Source organism: Camponotus floridanus, unplaced genomic scaffold, assembly GCF_003227725.1.
Source record: "Camponotus floridanus strain SB8 unplaced genomic scaffold, Cflo_v7.5 scaffold5, whole genome shotgun sequence".
Lineage (NCBI taxonomy): Eukaryota > Metazoa > Arthropoda > Insecta > Hymenoptera > Formicidae > Camponotus > Camponotus floridanus.
In genome coordinates, this window is record NW_020229658.1 from 3122563 (window position 1) to 3146607 (window position 24045).

Consider the following 24045-nt stretch of genomic DNA (forward strand, 5'->3'; position numbering starts at 1 on the left):
TTAAATTTTTTTATTTATTTAGAACCATAAAATTGTATAAAAAAATATCCGTATATATATTATTAGTTTTTAAAAATTACTATTTTTCTAAAAATAAAATATATTTGTTCTCTCGATTTTTAACAAATTAAATCAAATTAAAATATATATTCTAAATTAATAACTATTATAAAATTTTATTACTTTTTAAATATACATATTAACTTATGTGTTTGTGTGGGAATTTAAATTTAAATAAATTGAGATATTCCCCATTATTATATACACATACGCACGTGCATGCAGAAAAAGAAGAGAACACTTTAGCAATTACAAATTTTAACTTTTCATGCTTTTATGATATGGAAAAAAGATACACTATGATCGGGATATAAAAAAACTTCAAGATTAATAACTTCCAATCACACAAGCAGAACATCACTTTAAAGTTTATCTTCAGTTTAATTTTCAATAATTATAATTCGAATTAATCTCGCATTACATCAAGGCAACAACAGTTTCGTACAATTGGTTTTACGGAATCTTGTCGCGAGACACTGATGATTTTGAAAGACGAGGAGTTCGAGAAGGTTGATGGGAGCGTTATGAACTAGGACTCGTACTAAGACTTTACCTGAACTAATCGTAAGCTGGGTGGATCAACGGGCGAAGTGCCAGGACGGGCGGTAGACTGCAATGCGATAAAACGATACATCGATGTCACGTGGGATGAATAATTAAAAAGGATAGGACGAAGAGAGGATGAAAAGAGATGAAAGAACATCATTAGGTACACTCCCGATTACGACAGACTAATTAGTCATAAGATCGAAATAATCGGTCGCGAGTTAAAGATTAACATAACTGGGTGATCAAATTAGAGTAGTCACCGAGGAAGTTGATATTGGCAAGGACATTTCGGTGACTAATTAATCGGTTTCGTAACCAACATCTGATTCAGTAAACAATTTTTATATAAACATTAATATATCAATTATTTAAAAAATGAATCGATACGTTTTTCGTTACACATCTCTGATATAAAAATTGACAATGAATGAACATTGAAAATTCAATTGACATTGAATGAACAATTATTGTTTCTAAATTTTATGCTATGATAGGCAATATTTTGTATTATACAAAGTTGGCAGACAATATTGATATTTTTAAATAAAATATCAATCAGTTTTATTTGATGATTGTCACAGAATGTAGTCTTATGTAAGATAGTTATGATGAAAGGATGTTAGAGGTACTTTAGCAAGAGTAAATACATAGATCGAGTTTTCGAGCACGTTGCCAACCTCTGTGCCACCTGTTTGGATGGTGATTGTGCTTGTAAACGTTTTTGATTCGCCGTTGCATTCGCCATTTCTGACACATTCATTCATATTCGAGATCCATTGCCATGTATATTGAGATCCGGAATCGGGACTCGTACGATTGCACGTCTGGAAAAGCGATTAGTGCCAAGCAAAGACCACACTTGTTAAATTCTCAAAATAAACATGTTTTTTCGTCGTTTAAAATAGATCAATTGCGACGCAATAAGATACGCAATTATCATAAAATTAAATTTATTAAAAATTATGTAATTCAATAATTTATTAAATATAACAAATTAATTATTTTATTAAAAACTTTAAGTTTAATTAATTACTATTTATTTTTATCAAATTTGTAGAAAAATGCTAAAAGTAAATGTGATTTTAATGTTTGAAGTATTTGATATATATATATATATATATATATATATATATATATATTAAATATTCTAGCATACACATATATCCTTTAATTTAATTAATCATAGAAATAAATATATATAATAGTTTTTTTACACAAATATAATAATTACAAATATAACAATTACTTTAATAATAGATAAGTAATTTAAATTTTTGAGCGAGAGATGAAAATAAGAGAGAGAGATTATTATGATGAATTATACATTGACTTTTTAACGAATTCGAAATATTATAAGAACATAACATTTTTGCATTACATGTTCATTGTTTTTTCAAGATAATTTGAAAAAGAACTCGTGAAAAATTGCGTGAAAAATTTTAACCTTCGCTCGACTCGTGGTTATAAAAAGCGCCGTGAAATTACGCGCGAGTGTAGCAAAGCCACACGCTCAATACAAAATACTCGCTTCATAAGCCATACCAAAACAGGCGAGAAAATGCTTGCGCGAAAAAATTCGCCCGTGATCATGCCTCGTAAAGAGAATTAAATTATGATGAAGCAACTTACCGAGAATGGCTGAGGCGACGATCCATGATTGCTGAGAGGTGGCGATAAAGGTGCACTCGCCAATGCTGCGCTAATAGTGCTAGCTGGTGCTTTGCCACCTCTATCAAATAAGCAAAACATAATTTATTACTTATTTCTTTCTTTTAGTTATTAAAGTTTGTCTTTTTGCTTAAGTATTTAAATTAATTTTTTTATTTTATTTATATTCTATTTCTTTTATAAAAAAAACTATTATTAAAAACTATTATTTTATCTTTATATTTTTATTTTATATAAAATTGTATCGTGTATACTTTTCAAGTATGCAGTACTTAAGTAAGTGTATTGTATTGCTTACGGTGGTATAGTGAGAGGTACGAGACCAGCTGGTGCGTTTTGCCTAGCGACGAGTTTTGCGTGAATGTCGCAGTATAATTTATTATTGATATTGTAATAACCAACATTCTTCAAAGATGTGCCGCAAGTCGAGCACTTGAAACATTCTACATGCAGGTTTTTATCCTTGATCCTGACGAAGACCCCTCTAAGGAAAAATAAACAGATTAATAACGCGATCGTTTTCTATTTTATTACGGTATTTTATCTTCTTTAATAACAATATAACAATATAACAACAATAAAGGTGAAATAATGACGAATCGGATGTGCCACGAGTTTTGTATCTTATTACTATTCACTCGAGTTTAAAAAGAGAGGAAGATAGAGGAAACTCGATACCTCGACGAAGGAGGCCGAAAATAACTGTCTATATTATGATCTCCATGAAAATTATGTTCGACGAATGAGAACGATAAAACGAGTAAAGCTACAAAGAATATGTTTAAAATTGATCTTTGTAGTAAAATGAATATTTTTAATATTAATAAGAATAATTAATTCTTCAGAATTAATTATTTAATATAAATTAATTCTAAAAGATGTATGTAGATATTTTAGTGTAGTGTATTAAAGTGTAGTGTAAAAAGTTGTAATAGTAATGTGTCTAATAATGTCTTCCTTTGTAATAATTAAGAAAATTGTTGTAATTGAAAATTAAGAAATTGTTTTGCCTTAAAAAACAAACACATTTTTGACATAATTTTTATGATATTTATGGAAAAAATTAAATATAGTTTTAGATATCCTTATCGAGAGATTCTAAAATATCATAAGTTTTAAGAATAAAAAAATTATTTGCTTTTCACTGTTCGAATGTAAAGGAACAGAAAAATATTATAAAAATACTTCACTTATATATAAAAAGACGACAAAATAAAAATGCACAAAAATGTTTACAACATCGAAAGCATTTTTTACGTTATTACAATTATTCAGTGTGCTGTAAATGCGTTGAAAAGGTGCTATTAAGAGTGCAGAGAGAAAGAGACATTTAGATAGGGCTGCAAGCTACGAGAGAATGAGAATTTTCGTCTCATTTATAGATATGATTTCCAGTAGGTTGTGAGTTGTAAGCTTGAATGACCACAAATAATCGAAATTCGTCCTGACACAACAACGATAAAAATGCATAACAATCGATGTATTCGCTTTTCCTGAAGAAGCGATGTTGACGAAAGGAAACGGCAGAGAAAGGCGCACTCCGAATCTATTAAAGGAAAAATGTGCACTTTTTTCAATCTCATTTTATAATTTTTCTTCTATTTTTTTCAATCGTATTTATAGCGGGCGTTTAAATACCATTTATTTTTCTATTTTATTTAAACGAGAATTATATACATAAAACAAAATACATACATATGTATATTAAATACATACATATGTATATGACACATATATAATGAAACTTTTTGTATATTTTTATCAATAATTTTATCTAATTTTCATTATTAGAACGAAAGAGAGAAACCGAGAGAGAAATACGAAGTGTACACTTTTTTTAGAATCGGAGTTTTTTCAGATGATACCAGCGTACAATAATCGAGCAATTCAAAACGGCGTTGATTTTGGAAATTTTTGACGATTGTGAGGCGTACCATTCTAATTGAAAACAAGTACGAGACTTATATGTCTTAAATTATAAATTTTAATGAAAAAAAATTGCTTATAATTTCTATATTATATATTGATATTCTTCAGAATGCCAACATATATTTAGACTAATCTAAAAAAAGTATGTCAATCGAATCAATATCTCATCAACTTTAATTTAAATTTTTACAATATAATATTTATTTTAGTTGAAGTTTATTAATAATTCGATAAAATAATAATTATATATTTCATAGTTTTGATTAATAAATTTGATTGATAAATTCTACAACTTAACAATTTTATCATTTTAAGAAATAAAATAAATTTGATTAATATTGCTAATTGTTGAATATTTATATCGACGATTGAAAACTCGCATTGCTAAATTAATAATTCCTCGAAATTATAATCATATCGTATCGTTTTTAATATAAAAATGGGAACACCTCAAAGACGTCAAAATGAAAAATCCACCGTGGCCATCTCGTGCACACAAGGGTGGCAAGAGTTTTGCTCGTAAATAGTTACACGATCAATCGGTCGCAGTTGTTACAAACAACCCCGCCTGACGTCGACTCCGACCCGGCGAAAGATTCCTGCTTTTGTTGTTGCGATGCCTGATTCCTCGATTCATCCGGCGATATGAAGTGCCTGCTATCGTCAGGTGCACCTTCACCTCCGCCCATAGCATGAAACAAAGGCGTGGGTGACCTCGGTGAAGTGGCCCTTCCGCCAATCGCATGGCTCACGGAGGAGTAAAATTCTGTCCTTGAAGGAACTATGACATGGAAGTAGAGAAAAAACGCCATGACAACTGGGCAATTCCGAGAAAATATCGGATCGGAAGCGATCACTTGATGAAACCCTTCGACAATCACGTCCGCCAATCTATGCGCGCGTGTTTCTGAATTCTCAGACTAAAAAGCAGTTTTCCAAGTTACTATTAGAAAAATACTGAAATTTAAGAATAATAATGGGAAGATATAAATTAAATTGAACCAATATTAATTTTAAATCGCAGATAGCGTAAACTCTCTAATCTGAGAACTGAAAATCCACACGACATTTGACATATACATTCGGACGCAAGTCGGAAATGGTTATTCTCGTAGAACACAATGGGGGCCCACTACTACCTTCCTCTCGCCGATATTTATTTTCTGAAAATAAAAGAAGCATGCTGATTGTGAGATGCGTCCTGGATCATGTAAACTTACACAATGAGCCTCTCGCACTCAGCACAAATGTTTTGTCCTGGTGGTAAATTTGTCTGCGGCGTTGATGGCTGCGGTTTCGTTTCCGGTGCTTGAACTGGCCTCAGTCCTGCGAGGGCGGGCGAGGACGGCGTTATCACGCCGCTCACGATATTTGGCTCCGCTATTTCGCAAACAAGTTATCGTATGGGCATGCAATGGCCCGGCTGGAGCCAATTCTGGTCCGGCCGATTAATCGCCGAAGAACGTATTAATTTTTTTAATTTAGATAAATTTTAAATAGCATAAAGTCATTGCTTTAATAATATATAGTTATCATCTAATTCAGCAATGCTAAATGAAAAACTTGCAATATTTAGTCAATTTTTTACATCTATATTTACATAATTATGTAAAGAATTGACTAAATTTATATACAAATTATTACTTAAAATGATCGTAAATATCGAAAAAATGTTGTAACTACGATAATATGTATGGTCATCATAGTACAAATAAATTATTTTATTCGCAATAACCTCTTCACAAAAATGTAACACGAAATTGCAAAATTATCAATATTTCGAAGAATTTAAAGATCATTTTTAATTACATTACAGACATCATAAGTCACAGACATAATAATTTTTAAAATGAACATTAAAAATATATGAACATGGTACAATGTACGCTCTTCAGTGATTTTGTATAATTTATGTAGGCTTAAATATCTAATAAGAATAATTATATCTGTAATTATATATTAATATACCTTAATCTTAACTCCTTAAAAAACTCTCTGTTGTTGTGATATATCATTAAAATAAGATGAATGATACTAACCAGGTTCCGGGGTCTTTGGTTCTTTGTCCGCTTCCTGGACCATTTTGAAAACCTCACTGTTCTCGGAATTGTAATTTTTCTCGTTCTTTTTGAAATTTACCCTGCAATGTATTCGCATCATAAATAAATTATTTTTATATCAAATTGGCAAATTTAATAATTAGCTGAATTGAAAGATATCACAAAAGTTATTTAAGCTTTCCCTAAAAACTTTTCTTATTGCTCTTATATCTTTCATTAATATTTACTCTGTATCTTTAATTAATATTTCATTAATATTTTACAATTTTTCTGATTATAAGTTTTACTTCGGTTAATATAAGTTAACTTCGGTTGTATATTTCTGATTAGAAAACGATTTTATGTGATATCTTAGTTTCATCAACTGTCTCTCTTGCTATTTTGGTTTCACGATTTTACCCAAGGACACCTCCAGCGAGAACTTCCGCTTGAGCCGACAGCGTTTCCGCGATGGTTTCCTCGCTGTAGATTGCTACGGGACTGTTGTACTGTTTGTTCACAATAGATTTAATTGGACCGTCGCTGGTGCCGTTCAGCTGAAAATTATTATGTCCCACAATGTAGAGAAATAAATAATTAACTACCTTTCATGTTTTTGTTGCAGAATCGGCGAAAGCAAAGGCAGATTAACAGTCAATACTAACGAATGGCTTGGGGCTAAAGTTGTGTCCACTACCGATGTGAGATCCATCTTGTTTCTTCGCTGCCAAAGAGGTCTTTGTGACTGGCGTAATGTTACCTGCGGAGGCACTATGTATCGGAGACGGCAGGTTTGCGGTTGCGGGTGTCACATGCGGTTTCCAGGTACTGCCACCTCTATAATGATAATTTATTTCATTTATAAAACGTTACAAGACGTTGATAGGCTTCAAATTATAAATTGTTGTACTTTAAGGTTATTAAAATATTCTTTTAATAAAAAAAATCATAATACTTCAATATATGAATATATTTAATATATAAATTTACCTAAAAATTGAAGAAGCAAATACAAATTTTCTGAAAATATATTTGAAATTTTCTAAAAATAGACATTTTTTATATTATGCACATATCATGCGTGAATAATTATCTTTATAATAATCAATAACGCCACGACAATATTTTTGCTGACAATTGATTAACAGTAAAGTCGATTAAAGACAATTGCTGTTTGAAGCAACTTTACGAAGTGGCAATATTTTTAAATACTGAATCATTCGTTTATCTTAAACTTTATTATGTTTAACATCTTACCTTTGAACAGTTATTTCGAAATTATTTCCGGCCTTGACTATGACATCCTGCGCGTCTTTATGCCTTAAATTATACGTATCAGTGGTGTTGACTTTAATAACCGCATCGCCGGCTTTAAGTCCAGCAGCTTCTGCAGGAGAACCACTATTAACCTGCAATAAAAGCAGACTTTGATTTATAAAAGCAGACTTAGATTTATATTGAGAGAAACTAAATTAACAGACATTAAATTATACTATTTGATTGTACAGCTTTATATATTATAATTATAATTTAGATTTATGAATATTATTAGGTATTATATTTTTGCATATTATATAAATATAACTGATAGAAAAATGTAAAAATAGCAGCGCGTAATTATAATTTTAAATCGAAATTTAAAATTAAATAATAGAAATTTGATCAGAATCATGAACATCTTCAATTATTATTAAGTTTATTTTACAATTAATAACATTTTCATTAAAATTTTTATTAAATTTTTATCAATTTTATTTTTATTAAAAAAATTTCCGATTTATTCAATTTCATATTTCTTTTATTCTTAAAAAAGGAAATAAATTTTTTTTTGCGACATATAGCAAGTTAAAATAGATTTTAATTTTTTACAATGAAGAAGTTAATAATTAACATGATATTAACACGAATTAATACGTTAATATTGTAGAAAAATGTAGATAAAAACAGATTTTATTAGAATATTATTGTATTTATAAAAATTTCCATTTTTTTTGCTGTAATTTTTATTTCAAATGAATATATTGTGAGAAATATCTATTTTGATATATAACCATACTTGTGATACTTTAAATAATGTTCTAAATAAATCGTAAAAATTAATTACACAAATTAATAATCTTTAATTGATATAAATTTAAAAAATAATTATATTTCATCATCTGTGTGTTTGTTCATGATCGTACTAAGACGATAATTATCGAAGCATATTATGTAATAATTATTTTTTAAAACTATACTTAAAACTATACTTTTAAAACTATACTTTTTAAAACTATACTCTTATAATTATATAGATTTAAATATTATTTATATTATTTATATTATTTTTGAATTTTTTATCGATTTTAATTGCCGATTATCTTCGGCTTAAGATCGCGTAATACATGAATCGGAGAAACGAATAAATCAAATAATGAAGTGTCGAAATAATGAAAAGTCGTTAACTCTATTATTAATAAATTTAAATTTCAAGAAGTAAAAATATTTTGCATAAATTTACTTTGTAGTGCGTCAAATATTTCTTTGTAATAATACAATATTAATGTCTTGACAAAAATCAAAAATATAAATATAAGTTATTGTTTTACTTCAATATTTATGATGATAATTATTAATTTAATGTGAAATTCGAATATATAATATCTCAATTGTTTTTTCAAACCATTCTTTCGAAATATTACAGTGTGCTCGGTCGTATAACACTCTATTTATATTCGATCACCTTGTTTTTCGTGCGGCACAACACGAGTTGAAAGGTAGCGATCCTAGTCGCTCCGTGTATCTCGAAACACAGTCACGATAGATACTATTAGAAGATGTTAAACATAATCACTTACAGTTATTGCAATTAATAATTATCCATCAGCGTGATTGATTAATTCATATGATTAACAATTGACAAGGATCATAAATATAAGTTATTGTTTTACTCCAATATTTATGATGATAATTATTAATTCAATGTTAGATTCGAATATATCTCGATTGTCTTTTCAAATCGTCCTTTCAAACCTTTCAAATATAAATTCCACCACATTCATTAATGCAAGAAAATAAAAAATTGTTCTTGCATATCATTGTAATTTGTTAAAATGCATATTTCGTGATTTATTTGATCCAAATGTAGTTGTACGAATAATTAGAGTACATTATATTTTCAAATATTGTAGTTTGCAAATAAGTGTGTGTCGTGTAATGCCGTGAGTGTTGCATCATAAAGAAACAGAGCTTCTTCTTCTTCTCAGCATATGTTGAGAAGAAGAAGAGAGTCATAGAGAGACGTCGGATGGCGATGGTGAGTAATTTATATAATTTATATTAATTTAATTTGATTTTTATTAATTGCTTATTTATCTTCGCTGGTGTACATCATTGTATAAAATATAATACATATAAAATATTCTAGAATTTATCTTGGATTTAATACAAAATATATTTTTACAATATATATATAATTTATATATACAATTAAATTAAAAAGTTATTAATAATTTTTATTATATATATATATATATATATATATATATATATATATGTATGTATACATATAATAAAAATTATTAATAACTTCAAATAATTTTTATAATTTAGATATATTTATATTTTACAATGATGTATATATATAAAATATAATGTTTGTACAACTTCGATGTCACATATTTTTAGTAATTGTTATTATTATAAATTATTATTATAAATTATTATTATATATATATATATATATATATATATATATATATATATAGAGAGAGAGAGAGAGAGAGAGAGAGAGAGAGAGAGAAATGATTATTTACATTTAACAGTCAACAAATTAAAATTTTTGTTGTATTTTTAATATTATATAAAAAATTATACAATTATTATTAAAAATAACAATCAAATATTTTTATATGATTATCATCCTATATCTTTTTACGTTCTATATTGTTGAATTGTTCGGATAATGGAATCTGAATAAATTCTCGTCTGAAGAAGCGAAAAATATGCTCGCGATAAATTTGCGTCGAATTATAAATTTGACAAAACATCATAAAGTTAATAATCGGAATTATGAATTAAAATGGCTCACACATAGATCGATAAATCCTTAGATTTATCGTTTTATTTATTTATATTTTCTCTAATACATATGTGTATCAACTTTATGAAAAGAACATGGATTTTGATTGTTCTTGAGTAAATCAAATGTATGTAATCTATATAAATGCGCTATAATCGGAGTATAGCAAAATTAAAAGATTAATTGGCAGCGATGTTTGAAACTATCTCGAATTTCGAATCTATTTTTACAAGACATGCCATTGGGTTAAATCTCTCCTCTTCTTTCTTGTATCCAGACTCCAGAGCCACTATATTTAAGTGCACGCACGTCATTACGCTTCAAATGTCGGATACTGTGCATCCATTCACGTTAGAGATTCGTTGTTGACAACGTGAAGAGACGAAAAGAGGGTAGAAAAAATGTTAAGGAGAAACAGAAGTACCCAAATTAAAAAAATCAAACGCTCCTTCATGCGATGAATCCCACTGGCGTTCTTATCAAACAAGCTAATTATGAGCTCGACTGCTATGATGATGATAAAGGCTAAATTAACAAAGGCTTCTATGTGTCGTTTCAATGTAATTAAGTATAAAATTAATCTGAGCTAATTGAATATTACTGACTTAAAAATATATAAAAAATAATATAATATAATAATATATTAAAGAAATAATTTTTTATCTTAATAATTATTTCTCTCTCTCTCTTTCTCTCTTTCTCTCTCATTTAAACTATATTTAATTAGAATTTTTGCAGTAATATAATTATAATGTTTCATGCACAGGAAATTAAAACGGGTTTGTGCATAATAGAATAATAGATATATTGTATATAATAAAAATAAAAAAAAAAAAAAAAAAAAAAAAAAAAAAAAAAAATAAAAAAAAGAATAATAAATATAGTCATTTATTTTATGCTTCAAGGAATTAAAATACATTGTTTTATTTTCATGAGAAATTTATTACTTTCGTGAAAAATTATTTTGCAACAATTTATTTTAAAGAATTACCGAGTAAAGTAAACCCACTTATATCGTCATTGCCTAACAAATACAATAATCAAGTAATAAGAGGAAATATGTAAGCTACTTGTCATCGAGTCAACTGTGATATTTTGGCAGAACATTGGAAATAATTAATAGGTGTTAACTTCTTCAATCGTAGGCGATCGGATAACGGGGGCCAAAATCTCTCTCTCTCTCTCTTTCTCTCTTTTTCTATAAATACATTTCATAATATATATTGCCGTTATTTTTATTGCGAGTCGTGCAACAGCCGTCCTCTCATAAAACATCCAGACGAAATAGATATTTCATTCGCCTCCTTTCCAAAAAGTGGGTCGTTTCATAGGCAGTTGGAAATATAATACGATATGCTTTACATTCCATAAATTGAAAATGTAATGATTATTTTTATAATTTTTATAAATGAAAGAAATTATGTTATTATATTCAAATTATGTCCTAGAGTCATTACATTAAGAAACAGTTTAATAGATATTATAATACATACGTTATAATACATACATACTTTTTTGAAAATCAAGATAATCAAGAAAATATGAGGGAAAAAAAGAATTATATATTTTTTGAATTATTTTATAATAAAAAAGAAAAGGAGAAAGTAATTAATAGCAATTAAAATAATATTGCAATAATGTTGTAATGTTTTACCAATTTGATAAATTAAATAATACTGACTAATAGCTTTATATCTCATTTTTATAAATTATAGATTAGTTTTTAATGTTGTCTAAAAATCATTGCTTTAATCTTCGCCACACAAGTTTCGAAAGTTATTAAGAAAGTCTTTCTGTTCTCACTTAGCTTTGAGTGAAGAGAAAAAGTGGAAGAGCTTGTAACTATAAAAATATTACTTAAGAATATATTGGTCTCTATGCTACATTTAAAAATCGTGTTTTTTTATTTTTTTTATTTTTCCTCGTAAATCCCCTATTAAAAGCGACTTTTCTAGATTCTCTTCGTCTAAAAGTCCTCTAAATTTTTAAAATTGAATCGCTACTGAAATGTACTTATTTATTTATTATATTTTGTGATTATTATAAATGATGAATCATCAGTAATAACACCTAAAATAAACTAAAACAAAGCTAATTTTTAAATTATTTACAAATTTTTTAACAATTTAATCTCTTAATTTTCGCTTTTCTTGTCAACTTCTTGCGCGAAACGTCATACAATCAGTGCGAAATCGAAACGTGAGTTGAGAGCAGTTTAATTTGCGCGTGTAGTTGCGCTGCAAATAGAAGCTCGCAAGCTTGCGTCATCGTCCTGAGTGTAATACCTAGTTTACTGTTCAGCTTCGCCTTCGATTTCGATAAACTGCGATAATCTAAAGCACACAACTTCAAAATAATCTTCATAGTTAAATTTATGATGTAATATTCTGTGTGTGTGAAATGTGTATCACAAATGCGTAATAGCATATTTTTTTAACGTCGTTGAATTTCTTATGATATGACAAGTGTCTAATTGAAATAAAACAATGTAAAATAAAATAAATTCATACTGTTAAGAGAAGTTTGTGAATAATTAAGAGAAGTTCGTGAATAATTTAAAAATTATCTTAAATGTAAATTAACTTAAATGTTATTTTATTTTTACACAAATTATTATTAAAATAAATCATATACAGCAAATATAAAAAATCAACGCGAATAACTATAGAAAGGTAGGAAACATCTCGCGTGTTTCGCATATTGCAAATTTTTTTTAACGAATGTGCATTCTTCTAGCTGATGCACTTTAATGGTCCACCAATCTGCGCGGTGTGTCCCTATCGCCCTGGTATTCATGTAGACGTAGGGACATGAACGTAAGTCAGGGTTAAGATGCCGGTAGGCAGACCGCTTCTAAAAATAATCTTGGACCGGTCTAAAAATAGGTTCCCGAACACGTTACAGTCGTTATATACACTCGAGTTACAAGTGACGGCCGAAAGGTAGAGTGCATCAAGGTACACCAGGCTCATTCCGATGCACGCGACACGTCTGTCTGTAGTTACAATCGCTTTCATTCAGCAAATAATTGCAGCGTCAATGCAAAAGTCGCTTAATGAATGTGCAAAGGAATGCATATACTTTGGAAGGATCATTATGGCGGTGCATAAATTGTCAAAAGTTGAGAAAATTATTTGTATTTCTCTTTTTTCCATTTAAAAATTTGCTGAAATAAAAGGAATCCATAAGAGTGACAAAAATTATGAACTTGCAACTTGTTTGAAACTTTGTTTGAAATTCGTAACTTCAATTAATTCGTAAAAAGAAGTGCATTTTTAAGTGTATCAACTAAAAAATATATGATTGCCAGAAAATGTATAATATGCTTCCTATATTTATGTTTTTTTATTTATCTGATTTTTTTACACTTAATTGTATCTTTACATCTATTATTAAAATATGTTTATTTATTAAAATAGAGATTTATTAATTTGCTCAAACTCCTTTAGAGAGAAAATAAATTGCAATCTATCTTTAATTTCAATAAATGCAGATATAAGAGATATAATGAACTGAATTTGTTTTTTGATAGATTTTTGCGTGCATTTTACATATAGCATATTCTAGGTTTATATATATTCTATCTCTCTCTCTTAAGATTAAAATACCACATACCTATTAAGTAAACGAATAATTAGATCAAAGCACTATAACTGGTGTTATAAACTTCAACAAATCCTATCTCACGATTTGCATGACAAATAAATCCCCGGATGGCAGTTATTGCATCCGAAACGATGCCACATGTCCGCCTGTCAGAATTATTCTAAAAATAACCGCCAAATATGCGCAGCGTGTACGCATGTGTATGTGCGTGCGATGGGTGCGTGTATACGTGTGTGTAGGTATGCACTCCGAGTGCAGTGAAACTGAGACAGAGAATATACCAAGGTGTACGAGGTACGCATTCCAATGGGCGGGTTATCAGAGACGAATCCATCCCATCTTCCATGTTGGAATGCATCTGTTCTTTTTTTCTTTATCTCTCTCTTTCCCTCTTTTTCTCTCTGTCTCACTTAAACTTTGGACGAGGATTCTTAAGGCTCATTCATACGTGCAATACCCCTCAAAAATGCCATGCCGATGGAAAACCCATTCGTGCGAATCAGTTGCGTTTTATATCGGCAAAACGTGCAGAAACGAGAGACGCGTTTCACATTTTTCTGCACGCGGCAATTTCCCTTTGTCGATGTGTTGAGAATTTTTTTGATTACTGTAGTAATTCACTTCTGAATTACATATAATTCAAACAGTATATGTGTTTAATTTTAATATTTAAATTTCTGAATTACATATAATTCAAACAGTATATGTGTTTAATTTTAATATTTAAATTGGATATATTAATGTTCAACTATTATTACATTTTCATTTTTTGGTTTTAGTTTAACAATTATTTTGCAAAATTTCAATTTCTCGTAATTTAAGATCGAATTATTGATCTAATGATTATATTGAAAATGTTATAAATATTCATATATGTAATAAAACTTGTATAAGATTTTATTATACAAGTAATATTTCAATCATGCTAAAAAATGCACATATAAAAATCGATGTATTCAAAATGAGAGCTTAAGAATAAAATTATAAGATTAAATAATAGAGACATATTTTAGAATTATAAAGATGCGAAAAGTGATTTTTCACAAAAAATGTTTTTAAAAAGTTATTCTTTTTGTACATTATAGAAAAATAAAATTAATATTTAAAACGCGCAAAAACAATTATTTTCAGTATTTTCCGTTATTATTTGAGTTATTCAATTTCGAGGTCGGATATATCAATGCGGCGATGACGAAATAAATATTGAAGCGAAACCAGGCTAAATGCCTTCGTCGTCTTGTAGTAGAAGAAATAGACAGTAACGTCAGTCCGAAATTATCGGCGTACAGTCAACTAGTTCTTATCTCTTCAAACAAACTGCCTATTTCTATTACTGCAACTGCGTATATAACAACATAAACGAAGGCATACATCGTACAATTTTATCTGTAGAACACTAAATATCGATGATATCAGCGATGGGAAATTATTCAATATATTTATAATTGAAATTATTAATATCTATTCTCTCTCTCTCTTTTTAGAAGTAAAACACAAATATTATTATACATATATAAAAGAAATTTTTTTTAATATTTTAATTTTCATTTAAAATTTATTCTCCAAAATATATATCAACATAGAAGGTATTCAATATTAAGAATAATCTCAAAATCGTCATAATAATGTACATATCAAGGAAATGAAATCGAGAAAACGGAGGTCAACGAATGCGTGAAAGTGGGATCGATTCTTGGAGATTCGTATGAGTCGACACAATGACACGCATACCGGAAGACGGTTAAAAGAATCACAAAGGAATACACTGCCAAAATGCATTCCAATAAGGAATGATACTTGAGAAATTAGAAAACTAATGTTAAATCAAATTATTTTTGTTTAATTTCTTTAATCTAATTTTCTTTCTATTTTAGTCAAGAAAAAATTTATCTTTTTTATTAATAATTGCAAGTTTTCGAATTTCTTTTATCTTTTTTTAAGATAGATAATTTTTAAGAATAATTGAAAATAATCGAAGAACAATTTTAAATAGATGGATTTCTTCACCGTTGAACGAATATGCTTCTGATTATTTTGCGAGACAGAAAGCAATCGGTTTTCAAACACGGCGTGAATGTTTGCGCGTAAGCGCGGGTAAATTACTTGATGACGATAGAAAAAAAAATACTGAAAAGGCTTTTAGTCACTGTTCTGATTCATCAGGCTGTTGAGATTTTTTTCACACACATTTAAGCTAATATTTGTATATGCGCTGTCAAGACCGCGAAAGAGAAAGAGTATGTGGAGGCGAAGGCACGTTTCGATGCTCGGATGAGTCATTCTTAATGAATGAGTCTCGATAATAACAAAAAAAATAACATCATCGTAATGAATTCATATCAAAAACTGACCGTAAAAAATGACGAATAGAAACGCGCTTATCATGCACGTTTAGTATAAATTGCGAATTCAGCAGAAATAGCAAGATGATTATATCATTGATTGCATTTAATCTAAATTCTTTTGTTCATTATTTCTTTAATTGAATTTTTGAAAATGTTATTAGGATGTTTTATGATCCAATAATCCAATAATCCAAAAATTTTTATTTTATTTTAATGAATATTTTAAAAAATTACTATATTTTTCAAAATTACTTTATACTAAGTGAAGAGTACTTTACATTAATTTAATATTATATTAAGTATTTATAAGAATTTTTAAAAATTTAATACAAATTTCATAGATAGAAATTTATATAAAAATCATATAATAATCTTTTGAAATTGATTTTATCTGATAATACAAAAGTTAGTTTTGAAAGCTCTTAAACATTATCTTGTGACAAAACTAAAATCAAATAAATGTTTATGCTCATGATGAAAATACATGTTTGATTTTACAGACTTGTTTTTCTACGACATGAATTCGCAAATGTATATATAAATCATCATCCGACAGTTTGACTAGTTCGCTATCGTAATCATGACACAATCGTCATGATGCGAAGATGTCGCGTTACGAATGGATTCACGTGGTATAGCCATGACAAACAAACGGGAGAAGACTCATTTCTGCGCGAAAACTTTTGGCAAGTTTCCCACGACGGCCTCCCACTATCTTATTTTCACTCTCGAAATCGAATCGACATTTACGACGACGATGCACTGAAATTTTCGACTCCGTCATCGAGATACAATTTCACTTGCTACGAATTTTTCACTTCTAGTAGTTTCTATCGAAAATTAAAGTAGTTTTTGAATCAACTTGTTGAATTTTATTTATAATTAATTATTGTATAATATTTATTTTATCTCAAAATTTCTCCAAAACTTTGTCTCTCATTTATTTTCAAAATTTTTTCATCCTCTCTCGATTTGATTCCGCTTAATAATCGCTGTTAACTTTTCTTAAATATGTTGTTTTACATGTTTATAGTTATATCTTAAAGAGTTTATATCTTAAAAAATCTATTGACAATTGACAAATTTTTTTTTCAAAACGGAACTGACAAATTTTTTTCGAAAAAACCTTATTTTTCTCGCTCGATGGCACATCTGTTCGTACAAAGGAAGTTTACTACGAACGCCTAAGAGGAAGCCCGGTCCGTGGATATTAATAGAGGCTGAGACCCGGTGGCGGACACGCCACCGAGCTTACTCTTGTGAATATAAAAATATCGCTTTTATTTCTTACCGCGGCATTTCGCTGTGATTTTTTTTCTTCTTGATCTTTTCGCCATCATTTATTATATGCGTATCTCGATTTTTTATAAAATATTCATTAAAGTATTTATCTTCATTTCGCGTGAAATTACGTATTCCGCGATAAGTGATATCAAAGTTACAGATCTACGTATTAATTTTTCAAGAATTTCAGAATTTTGTGATTCTTGATGTAAATTAATGCAAAATGCAATTTTTAAGCAATCATTAAGATTGCGAAAGAAATCAGCAATTATTTTATTTCAAATTGAAAAGTTTGTATAAATTGACGTTTATTCAAATTTAAAATAACTTTATATATTTGTCAGTTGCAATATATATTTAAAAATTTACTTTATTTTTAGAACATGTTCATATGCAATTATATATTTACTAACACAAATTTGTGTTTCACACTTAGAATATCGTACCGTGCGCAATATCGTTCTCTTGCAATGCTCTCCAGAAAAGTTGAGCCAAAATATTCACATAACTCAAATCTCTCGAATCAGTCCTGTTTTTTTCTGTTTTTTTTTGTTTTCAATCTCTTCTTCCGAATATCATCTTACTCTAATTCGCGTTGTAGCCAAAAATTCCAACGCATTTTCATCCCTCAGCAATTTAAACATTAGTTGGAAAATACGTATAATTCTTGCCAAAATAACATAGCTTATTCATTATACTCGCTTGCTTTCTATCTCTCCTGAGAACTTTAAATATATGTAATACTTTAAATATATACTATATACTTTAAATATATGTATAAAATAATGTATAAAAATATAATTTATATTTATAACTGATTAGTTTAATTATCTAATAATAATTATTTGTAATTATGTTAATACTTAATAATTGTATTTGTTGTATATATATATATATATATATATATATATATATATATAATATAATATAAAATTTATACTAATATTATTAATAATTAATTTATAATATTATTAATATTATTAATACATGTGTATATAAATTATTATTTGATGATAGTAATTTTAAAAGTAATCTTAAATTTTTCAAACGTAAACAAGAAAAAGCACATTGATACACAAATATTCGTCATTCATAGATCGTTGGCCGACGATCTTCTCGGTTTTCATCCTCATTTAAACGCGACAAACCCCTTCGCGGAAATCTAGATTGGACACTCGTCTTCTCTCTTCGATGTCGTTCGAATTAGGACGTGCAGTCCGTTCGGTGCAGCCACGAAGATCTCATGTGTGCGAGATTCGATTCACCCTCGTCTCTCACGGTCTGCAAACAAATCGGACTGTAATTTCCCGTTTGCATCGTGTGCAACCATGCATACGATGTGCGTACGCATAAACACGATTCGTAATTGCTAAGGCAGCTACAGTGTACCGAAGAGATAATTTTAGATAATCGATATAAAGAGTCAAATATTTGCATCGATAAAAACCGAGTCACGCTTTCTGTCTGATAAAACATTCGATTAGATTTGATATATTCTTGATAGATATTTTTTATATTTAAAAATTTATATTTGATATTATTGTTAATATTAATTTATGTGTATTTTAATAGCTGTATTACAAAATTAATTGTTGAGTAAATTAATAGTTTATAATCTCCATGTATTAAGAAATATATTGATTAATTTAAATTGAATTAATTTAATAATATTTAGTAATAATTTTATATATATATATTTGTTTTGTAATTTTTTTCTAATTTTTTTATTATTCGACTTTAATGTAATAATCCGTTTTTGAAAAAAAAACGTTATAAATTTATATTTATGCATCACAATTAACAGTAATCAAATATTGAATTAAAGAACAGCCATTAATTTTTTGATGCATGCTGATTTCAAATTATAAACAACAAAAATGATTACGCAAGTTTATAGCACAATTGAACATTATAGATAGTGATCATTTTCACCACAAAAAATAACAATCTCTTATATATATTGTAACAATATTCCGTAAACTATTTTGCGCTACATATGAAGATGAAGCATGATTACAGACCTTTTTCTTCTACAATGGAACGTAATCACTCACATCTTTGGCAAATCACCAATTATTGTAACATATTGTATATTTGCCTTTATTAGGAGCTAATCATTTTATGGATTCTTCAAGAATACAAATTTTATCTAAATAATTTGGACAAGAAGTTACATACATATGACTCAATTGATATTTATATGTAGCTTCAGTTGTAATTCTCTCAGTTCTCTTTCAATTCACAAAACTTATATTAATTAGAATTTATTTTATCATTCTAATAATTTTGTGTCACACATAGTAAAATACTGATATTTTTTTTATTTATTGACTGAACATGAAATAATCTAATACGATCAAGCAACGCGATGGCTAATCTGTTTTCTCGCGCAGCCTCATTAAAATTCCGTTACGCGTATAACGCCTGAGGAAGTTCAGTTTAATTAGCAGAACGATACGCCATTATTAGGGCAATGCCACGTGTGTGAATTACGTTTTAATGAACGTCGAAAAATTCCTTCAAAATATTTTTCTCGTCATCTATATATTTTTCATTTGACGATTTTCTCTCGCGTCTAAAAAAAAAGTCGTGCCTTATCGTGATGTGACGTTTTAATCGGATAACGTAACTCGTCGAGTTCTTCCACGTCGCGATAACACATTTTCCGACAAGTATTATCGCATAACATGAACGCCTACGCTTCGATGTGCTGTCAGTGCATTTGCCTTGGAATTACGAAAAGTGCATATAAATAGAAAATAAAAAAAATTAAAAAAATTTGCTACCACAAAATTTTTTGATTTTCGAAATGTATTCTAACATTAAAATAAATATCATAAAGAGATTTAGAATTTAATGTTAATTATGGAATATAATATAAGTGAATTTTGGATAGTTTATTAATATTTTATTAATATATGAATAATGAATTATTAAAATAAATTAAAATTAATTTAAATTATAAACTATTTTTTATATTCTCTGTAAATATTAATTTTATTCATTACATTTTTGTTACATTCACTATATGTGTTGAGAGGTACATATTATATGAATGATATACAACAAGAGGATAATCAAATTTTGTACAATTCTTATATTTGATATGAGATTATATTATACTAGAAATTTATCAATATTTTCATTTATCATATATTTTTCTATCTCACAAGTAGTAGAAGAAAAACATATTTTTGTTGATTTTACGCGAGTTTGGTGCTGGTGGAAATATTTATCGCCGCGCTGATCGACGAGAAGGTTCGCGTGTACTGTTCGTTTTTACGGTATAAATTCTGTTAAACACGCGTTCTTTTTTCACAGTTTCTAAAAATGCGCATCTAAATATTTTTCTGTTCGTTGGACAGAAACCGTTTGATTTCATTTCGGTGCGATCGCGACCGGATATTTGCGGCCGCATTATTTATCTGTCTCAGAAAAACGACGTCCCGCGAAGACAGCATCGATGTTGTCGTCGAAATCGGCTGCTGTCTTCGTTGTCGCGAGCGAGGTTCGACCTGGCGTGCGCGGGTTTCGCAAAGGCACCTTCTAGAAATAGAACGCCCAAATAATTTGCCTCGAATTACCAGCGACATGCGCCGGTGTTCTCTCCTCTTCTCTTCCTAGTCAGCGACTAATCCTGTGAGCGAATTTTTTTAATCTTTAAAACGAAGCTACTCTACAAACATGAATAATCTAAATTACTTTACTGAATTTAATAGTCTTATTTAATTTCACACAAGAAATATTTATTTAATTCATGTATTCATTTATTCTCAATTTTTGTTTAAAATATCGAAACAAATTGTCATTTTATTTACTATAACTTTTAAAAATTTTTGATATTATAAACTTTTTTTGATATTATAAGCTAACAAGAATTTCGAATAAAATTAGGGAAATTAAATCAAAATCAAACGAAAATTAATGTTCGCATTTTTATCATGTAGATGTTTATTGTTCAAGGAAAAATTATGAATCAGGAATGTCGACAACAATATGCGCATATTTTATGTTAAACATTCTGTAAATGCATGTGTTTCTGCTAGAAGAAAATACGTAATTTAAAATTAAAAATCCGCGGAATTAAAGGGCTGTGAGCTTATCGCGACTGCACTGAACGGTTTTATCTGTGCAATCGATGCTTCGAACTTGGCCTTCTTCGTAGCACATACATACCATGCGGTACGTTTATTTTACGAGGCCGCAAATACGGTCGGCATCCAACCGCCCTCGGCTTTCTTAGAAAGGAGAGAAATATGAGTCTAGTGGTGTCAAAGACGCCCTGCATGGGTTTTTCGCCGAGAGGCGAGCCCTGATTCGATTTCTACTTTACATTTCGGAATACACACTTGAATCCTTGAATCGCGATATCGCAATAACTCGACGCATCTTTTCCCAAAATAATTCGCGAACGCGTTAAAATTCGCAGAACAATCTAAACATGTAGCATGAATCCGAAGGAATCCGAGAAACCTGCCATCCTTGAAAGATTCAAATTATAAGATTTTTTGAGAATGAGAGATTTTTCTTTTAGAAATATATTTCACGAAAAATTTAAAAACTCTTGTTTCCCTCTTTTAACGAAACGATCAATCAAATGCATATAAAAATCATTGTTTATACAATAATGAGAAAAATAATCTCTTTATTCTTTATATTTAATATAATTATATATTACATATATAATTATATTAAATATAAAAAAATAATTTTTTTATAATTATATTAAAAATCTATATCTATTGTTGCAATAATTATAATTAAAAGTATCATTGGAAAGTGATCTTTGGAGAGGGAGATAAAATACAATAATTCGAGCTCTCAAATTACAAAGAGTAAAGAAAATAATGTGAAAAATATTTTTATCAACAAATATTTTAAAAATTGAAATTGTCTACATAAATATACAACAAAATCAAATATCTGACAGATGCGGGCGAACTGCAAAATCTGCGATAATTGTCGTCCCTCGACATTGGCATTCGCTGAAAATGCATCTTAATAATAGAACTTATGGCTATATAATGCTACATAATCGCTTGAAAAAAAGATGCAGGAAAAAATTGCGGAATGCCCCACGTCTCTACATGTTCGCCAAAAGCTTCTCGTGTTACAACGCCGACCATCGCCAAAACACGTCAGAGGCGGTGGTGGCGATGGCGAGCTCAGCGTTTCGCACGTAGTTGGCAACGATTTCTGTCGATGCGCGTGAAATAATTTAGCATTTGCCGTCACGTTACATAACGCTCTTTCTAGATCATAATATCAAAACACTCTTAACCGAATCTCACGGTCGCGAAAAGTAGGAGGAAAAGGGGAAAGTTCGCGTAAATTTTCGCTCTAAATAGGATTTCCTTCTTTTACATAATTTAAATCTTTTTATTAAAAAGAGATTTAAATTAAATATTTTGTTTATGAGATCATAGTATTAATCATATTTGAAAAATAATTAAAAAAACATTTGTATACATGAGAGAAAGAGAAGAAAGAGAGAAAGAAAGGTTGGGGGAGAGAAGGAGAGAGAAAGAGAAAAGATTTGTAAATTTATGTTTGCGCACATACATTAATAAAAATAATTAGCATGTTTTAACAAGGAGTTATTTATTAATTATGGAATTTATCGGTTTCAAGTTTATTTGAAATTTCAAAAAATTCAAAAATTATAAAATTTTAAATAAGATATATTTGAATTTTGTATTAAGAAAAATTAAAAATAGAATATAATTAATTGTATTTTTATTTTGATTTAATTGATTTTTAATTGTTACTTAATATATATTTTGTCGCATAAAATAAAAAGCGATTGTTAATTTTCATAGTTATATTAAATTAGATATTTTAAATCGCATATTGTGAACGAGAAGCTCGCGTTTCGGAGTATCAACATATGTCTGCCTGTCGAGTGTCAACTTTAGTCTCTGATACAGATTTTATTTCCGAGGACGAGTCGCTCGAGATGTCGTTTGCTTTTCACTTTCGTCTCGCTTTTGCTCTCGGAGTTCATTATCATTATCTGCTTCCGTGTACTGGAAATTCACGAACTCGAATTTTCATTTATACAATGTAGACGGCAAATTTATATCGACAGTTTAAATTTTCAGTAAAATTTGGAACAATATAAAAAATTTGATAAATAATATATATATATATATATATATATATATATATATATATATATAGAGAGAGAGAGAGAGAGAGAATAAAGAAAATATCACATTTTATTGTATTTTTATAGATAATCCAAATTGAATTATGATACATATATATATATATATATATATATATATATATATATATCATAATTCAATTTGGATTATCTATAAAAATACAATAAAATGTGATATTTTCTTTATTTATAATAAAAATTTATAGCAACAAAAATGTCAACAGCGATGAGAAAAGAGAAATTATTGAATAATAAAAGCGTATGTGAAATATCGTTTTACGAATGTGAAATATTTGAATCGATATTAATTGTCAAATAAAAAAGATTGATTCTTCAATG

General features: G+C 28.6%; 1 protein-coding gene and 1 long non-coding RNA gene across 6 annotated transcripts in view; one reads left to right on the forward strand and one right to left on the reverse strand.

Annotated features, from left to right (window-relative positions):
• LOC112639159 overlaps nt 1-7072 on the forward strand; it is a 30419-nt gene extending 23347 nt beyond the window's left edge. Inside the window, exon 3 of the long non-coding RNA XR_003123325.1 lies at nt 6871-7072. This is a non-coding gene — a long non-coding RNA (uncharacterized LOC112639159). The remainder of the gene's footprint in view (nt 1-6870) is intronic.
• Nucleotides 1-24045, reverse strand: part of LOC105252586 (PDZ and LIM domain protein Zasp) — a 35993-nt gene that overhangs the window by 10555 nt on the left and 1393 nt on the right. For 2 of the 5 annotated variants that reach the window (XM_025412269.1, XM_025412270.1), the window contains exons 2-10: nt 7503-7654; nt 6911-7082; nt 6666-6802; nt 6246-6346; nt 4738-4987; nt 2576-2761; nt 2239-2338; nt 1257-1433; nt 614-670 (exon numbers count right to left, since the gene is read on the reverse strand). In XM_025412269.1, the coding sequence (XP_025268054.1) occupies nt 614-670; nt 1257-1433; nt 2239-2338; nt 2576-2761; nt 4738-4987; nt 6246-6346; nt 6666-6802; nt 6911-7082; nt 7503-7654 (1332 nt within the window). The remainder of the gene's footprint in view (nt 1-613; nt 671-1256; nt 1434-2238; nt 2339-2575; nt 2762-4737; nt 4988-6245; nt 6347-6665; nt 6803-6910; nt 7083-7502; nt 7655-24045) is intronic. The other 3 variants (XM_025412271.1, XM_025412272.1, XM_025412268.1) reach the window with 2 other exon arrangements.